Source organism: Rhododendron vialii, chromosome 10a (assembly GCF_030253575.1).
Source record: "Rhododendron vialii isolate Sample 1 chromosome 10a, ASM3025357v1".
NCBI lineage: Eukaryota > Viridiplantae > Streptophyta > Magnoliopsida > Ericales > Ericaceae > Rhododendron > Rhododendron vialii.
The window spans coordinates 2,182,019-2,188,116 of record NC_080566.1 but is presented as its reverse complement, the minus strand read 5'-3'; the positions used below and the strand labels follow the sequence as shown (position 1 = coordinate 2,188,116).

The 6,098-nt window shown below is 39.6% G+C and overlaps 1 protein-coding gene across 1 annotated transcript; it reads left to right on the top strand.

The window, feature by feature from the left end:
• Positions 1 to 997: 997 nt before the first annotated feature.
• LOC131304846 (protein KINESIN LIGHT CHAIN-RELATED 2-like) lies at positions 998 to 4,800 on the top strand. The gene is made up of 3 exons (XM_058332281.1): positions 998 to 1,399; positions 2,429 to 4,353; positions 4,437 to 4,800. Exons 1-3 carry the CDS (start codon positions 1,391 to 1,393, stop codon positions 4,648 to 4,650), a joined length of 2,148 nt encoding a protein of 715 aa, XP_058188264.1. The 5' UTR covers positions 998 to 1,390; the 3' UTR covers positions 4,651 to 4,800.
• Positions 4,801 to 6,098: the final 1,298 nt, after the last annotated feature.

Genomic DNA, 6,098 nt, shown 5'->3' with positions numbered 1-6,098 from the left:
TATATATAACCATTTTCTTCTTTTTTGCCTTTAGTTTTATTTTTTTTTCTTATTTTTCACGGGGCGGGGCAGGTAAACCTGACCCCCGAACGGAGCGAAAACGGGGACACCCACGAATAACTCGGGCGGGGTCGGGGTTGGGCCATAATTTTCGGATCGGGGTCAGATATGCCAAAACCCATCCCGCTCTGCCCCGGTTGCCATTGATGAAAATTTGTCTGGATTGACTTACCCAATAAAGTCAAGTTTTTTTTTTTTTTTAAATGTACCCAATAAAGTCAAGTTTGAACGTGTACTTTTTAAACTTTCTTTAAAGTTTTAAATTAAATTTGAATACTTAACCGGTATAAACTTTCTTTAAAGTTTTAAATTAAATTTGAATACTTAATCGGTATGGCCAAACAAACCTAAATGGCTATGGAAAGTTAAATGATCCCAATAAACGAGTCAAGTTTGAACGTACTTTTTAAACTTCTTTTAAAGTTTAAAATTAAATTTGAATAATTAATCGAGCCTAATGTCTATAGAAAGTTAAATGATCCCAAGAAATCAATGCTTATTTTTGTCTTAACGTAGGGACCTACATAGTCCTAATCATAGGTCCAGAACTCCAGATCCATTATTTAAAAAGTCGTTTGTTTGCCTTGGAGAGAAGGGAAGCATGATCAACTACCAAACTCGATCCAAAGCTAATCCCAAACACCAAAATCACCCATTCCCAAACCGCCACGTAACCGAGAAAAAAAACTCATCAAAAAGTTTAAGAACACAACTATCCGATACAACTCCGGGCGCAACTGTTTTTGAAGTCGTCCGATGTATATGGGTCCACGTGCATCAAACGGACCCAAATGCAATTGTGCCCGAATTAATTTGTTCGGAGTCTGCCACGTGGCGAAATCTTAGTGGAGCTGTTAGACGCTCTCCATCACCGACGGACGCAATTGGTAGTCTTTTAGGAGTACAATGAAAAAACCGTCAAACGCGCCAAACAATACCCAGAACGGCAAAAACAGAAATATGAACGCATCAGCAGAATTACTCCAACAACAAAATAGCCAAGCCCTATTCCGCGGCCTCAGGCGGTGGTTTGTGGCGGTGGGAGAGACGTCGCTCTCGTTCTCTTTGCTTCAACATTCCACCTCTCCCGACCCCCAACACGAGATAGTATAATATATTCCTTCATATATACATAAATACATACATACACAGATTTAAATTCTCAATTACCCATTTTGTCATCTCTCTCTCTCTCTCTCTCTCTCTCCCCCAACCCCCCCCCCCCCCCCCCCCCCCCCCCCTTCAAGACCTCCTAATCTCTCTCCTCCTGCGTGTATGAACAAAACCCAGTGAATACAATACCTGGGTTTTCTCTCTTTTTGGTGGATTGATGATTAAGGTGCGGTTAAATGAAGGATTTATTGATGTTCAATTTTTCTTTTTTTAAATTTCAATTTCCACGTGCTGTTCTTTCGTGTATTTTACATTCATTGATGGAGTTTGTATTTTTCTTATGATAAGTTAACGCGAAAGTCGATGATTTCAATATGTTTGTGGTTTGTTTCTTTTTCTCTGTTGCATTTGGCAATAAGAAAATTTTCCAGAGGAAATAAACTTATGAATTGAAGAACAGAATTCTATTGATTACTATCTTTTCATCTCTTTCATGAACATGCCACTCACGTAATTTAATTCTAGTCTTGAATTTATTTGGTTACTCTGGACTCCAACCAGGGCAGGGTCGCAAGAAGATAATATATCGTTTGCTCTCTTCAAGATCTCAGGTTAAAAGCTATCGACACTTGTAGAGTCAGTCCGTATAGAGTTTTGTCCCAGTTTTAATCGGGGTTCCTTGCAGGGGACGATGGGATTGGCCACCAGGATTAGCACGCACCTAGTCCGGGCATCCTTTTTTTTTTTTTTGATCAAGAGTCCGGGCATCCTGAGTTATAGAAAGAAGGAGATAATGCAACATTTGTACATATTTTTGCTTTTGGGTGCGTATTGATTGTAGTGGAACTTGAAGCTTGATAAGCTCATACTGAAATCCTTGAATAATGTCAGGGAACGTATTACGTATCCCACATCAAGTGAAACACGTAAATCTAGTGCATGCTCTGTTGTGTTTTTGCTTTCAGTATCTCTATCGATCTTGTGCATCCATATTCTTAGATTACGTGTTTGGATTCCGCAAATCCTAATGTGAAAGCCGATGAAGATTGAACATGCATACTCTCGTGATTGGGCACAAGATCACTTGGGTCTTGGAGATCGCCATCGGGATTGTTTTGTAATCTTCCATTCAATGTTTGTTGTACAAACTTCCATATTATCATTTCGTGGATAAGAATCTTGTTGCTTTTCGTTCCCATCTTTATACTTGCAAGTACAGAGTCATTTTTAATTTCCTATATTCCCTTTCCCTCAGATGCCTGATTTGGCCATGGATGGATCATATGGAGATAATTCGTTACAGGAACCAAGTGAACCCTACATTCCTTCCAAGGAAATTTTCACAGAGGGGTCTCCTACAAGTCCGTTGAGTACTGGCAGTCCCGAGAGTGACTCTATCGATCTAGCTATGGTTGGAGGTATCGACACCTCTATCGACCACTTGTATCACAATATCTACGAGATGCTGAGCTCCGATCAATCCCCATCAAGGCGCAGCTTTCTCTCTTACGGTGAGGAGTCGAGAATCGATTCTGAATTGCGATTTTACGCTGGAGGTGATTTTGGAGTGGTGGAAATAACAAAACAGGTGGTGGTGGAAAATAAAGAAGCAGAGAATTTGTCTAAGACACCAAATGGAACCAAGAATAAGAAGTTTTCTCAGCCTAAGAGGTTCTCTATCTTGGCATTGGGCTCTGAAGCGAACGCAAAACTGAGTCCAAAGGGTAAATCTTTTCGCGAGAGACCTCCTCCTAGCAAGAGGAATGGGAAGATTCCCAGAAAGCCCAATGCAATTTTGTCCATGAAAAATGACACAAATAATCCCCAAGTGCCAAATGGTAATGGACATTCTCTTGAGGCACGATATCTTGGATCATATTTGCTTAAACAAACAAGGCATCTGATTTTATCAGGTGAAAACCCTCAGAAAGCTCTAAAACTGGCTGTTAAAGCATTGAAATCATTTGACAGCTGTGCAAATGAAAAACCAAATTTAGAGCTAGTCATGTGTTTGCATGTCATTGCGACACTGTACTGTAGCCTGGGCAAGTACAACGAGGCGATTCCTGTTCTTGAGCGTTCAATTGAAATTCCAGTGATCGATGAAGGCCCAAACCATGCACTTGCTAAATTTTCAGGGTGCATGCAGTTGGGAGATACGTATGCGATGCTAGGGCAGATTGAGAATTCAATACTATGCTACAGTGGGGGTTTGGAAATTCAAAGACAAGTCCTTGGTGAAAAAGACCCTCGACTTGCTGAGACTTGTCGATATGTGGCTGAAGCCCATGTTCAAGCATTCCAATTCGACGAGGCTGAAAAGCTTTGTCAGTTGGCTCTGGAAATCCACAAAGAAAATGGCTCCCCAGCTTCCCCTCAGGAAGCTGCGGATAGGAGACTTATGGGACTTATTTTGGAGTCAAAGGGAGATTATGAAGCTGCACTTGAGCATTATATTTTAGCAAGCATGGCAATGGCTGCAAATGGGCAGGAAACAGAAGTGGCTTCCATTGACTGCAGCATTGGCGATGCCTATTTGTCTTTGGCGCGATATGATGAGGCTATTTTTGCTTATCAGAAGGCACTCACGATGTTTAAATCAACAAAAGGAGATAGCCATCTTTCCGTTGCCTCAGTCTTTGTCCGTTTGGCTGATTTGTACAACAAGGTTGGAAAATTTAGAGAATCCAAATCTTACTGTGAAAATGCACTTCGTCTTTATGGAAAGCCGGTCCCTGGGAGCCCCTCGGAAGAGATTGCTAGCGGTCTCATTGATGTATCTGCTATTTTTGAATCTATGAATGAACCGGAGGAGGCACTCAAATTGCTCCATAAGGCTTTGGATGTATACGGAAATGCACCAGGTCGGCAAAACACAGTTGCAGGAATTGAAGCCCAGATGGGGGTACTTTACTATATGACGGGGAGTTACTCAGATTCTTATGACTCGTTCAAGAATGCTATATCGAAGTTTCGGGAAATTGGAGAGAAGAAATCTGCTCTCGTTGGTGTTGCACTGAACCAAATGGGTCTTGCCTGTGTGCAGCTTTGTGCCATAAAAGAGGCTGCAGATTTGTTTGAAGAAGCCAGGAGTATTTTGGAGAGCGAACATGGGCCGTATCACCCAGAAACTCTAGGGGTCTACAGCAATCTTGCTGGAACTTATGATGCAATGGGAAGGTATTTATTTCTTCCATTTATCTTAATATAAGTTCTTTTTCTATCTTGTGAAATTCTGATTATAAAGCTTTCAATGAACGTAGGTCAAGCGATGCGATTGGAATCTTGGAATACGTGGTGGGAATGAGAGAGGAGAAGCTTGGAACAGCAAATCCAGATGTGGATGACGAGAAGCGAAGGCTGGCCGAGTTATTAAAAGAAGCAGGCAGAGTCAGGAGCAGGCGCGGCAGGTCACTCGAAAACCTTCTCGACACCAACTCGCGCGTTTTGGCAAAAGATGGCACCAGGGTTTCATGATGCGTTGAATATCTCTGCCTGCTTGAATGTAAAAATGTGAAATCAGTCGTTGTTTTGAGGGGTTGGTGAAATTCCTATGTCATTGTCCTCTTTGTATAAAACTTATTATGGTACTTGGATCAATAAAGGAATGGTGGAATTTCAGTTTTCCATTGTTGTTATACCAAACAAAATCCCTGTTACTGAACTTCCACTTCAATCTCCAATTAATACAAGGTGGAGATGACGACTTCTTATCGCCTTGTTTGATAAGATGTCATGAACTAATAATATCAATTCAAAGTATACACAGGAGGGATGCTACGTAGACAGATAAATATAATGAGGGGCTCGATCGCATCGGGCGGTTCTAGACACGTCTTTGTCCAGATCTGTGAACATCACTCACTTTGTCCGGATATTTTAACCTATATCATGCAGAAAATAAGCTCAATCCCGCATCATTAACTCATTCTAGTAAAATTTTTTTTTTTCTTTTTGTGTGTTTTGTTCGTCTTTTTCTTTTTCTTTTTTTTGTTAGATTTGCTTGATATTTTTTGGATTAACCATCCGTCACGACAAGAGGAGTCTAAAAAGTTAAAAAAAAATATCACCAAAAGCAAAAAAAAGTTCACTAAAGAAAAAAAAAATCAAATAGCTGTCTTTTTGGTCTAAAGTATGTCTTATATAAACTTTTTTCAATATCAGTCCATTTTTTTATATATTTTTTCAAAATTCCTCTCGTCAAGACGAATAATTAATTCTAAAAATTGCAAAAATAAAACAAAAAAGTTACAAAAAATATAAAATACCGAAAAAAGTTCTGAACAAATAAGCTTACAAGAACGCACTACTTAATCGAATAAGACACTCGATTTGGTTTGGTTGAGTTTGGTAATGATTTGGACGAGATTAAAAGGTCATGAACGACTATGATCATATTGTTGCCTATTTTTGTGAATGGAACTCAGGGCTCCACACGTCTCTATCTATTGCTTTCGATTTTTCTGCTAAAGGGAGGTACCCTTGTGGGGTCTATCGTTAAGCGCATGAATTTCATACTATTTCATAGTTACGAGGTGGGTGGGATATCCAACGAAGAAGACCGAATAACTGCCAGAAATGCAAGTTGCAAATTGCGATAATTTCGTAATGCGACATCGAAGAGGGTTACCCCACATTCACGAGAACGATTATATAAGTTTCTTTTTATTTGTGGGTTGTAAAAATTCATCGTACCTACGTTCATGAAAGAAGAAAATCAAAATAATTGAATTCCTTCTTTTTTTTTTAACGATCAAGCAAACAATTATAAATATCTTTTTAGAAAACCCATGTGGCTCTGCTAAAAAAGCACAGGAGTATAATTTTCGTAAAAGTTTTTAAAAAAAATGTGCTTTAAATTAAGGTCCAAAATAAAAGAAGAAATTAAATAGGCATCCTGTTTGGGAGACTTATTTAGGGCATCA

What these genes read in the sequence shown, in the direction of transcription:
- LOC131304846 (XM_058332281.1), top strand. An exon ending in ACTTATGATGCAATGGGAAG is followed by an intron (nt 4,354 to 4,436) that starts GTATTTATTTCT and finishes CAATGAACGTAG; the next exon opens with GTCAAGCGATGCGATTGGAA.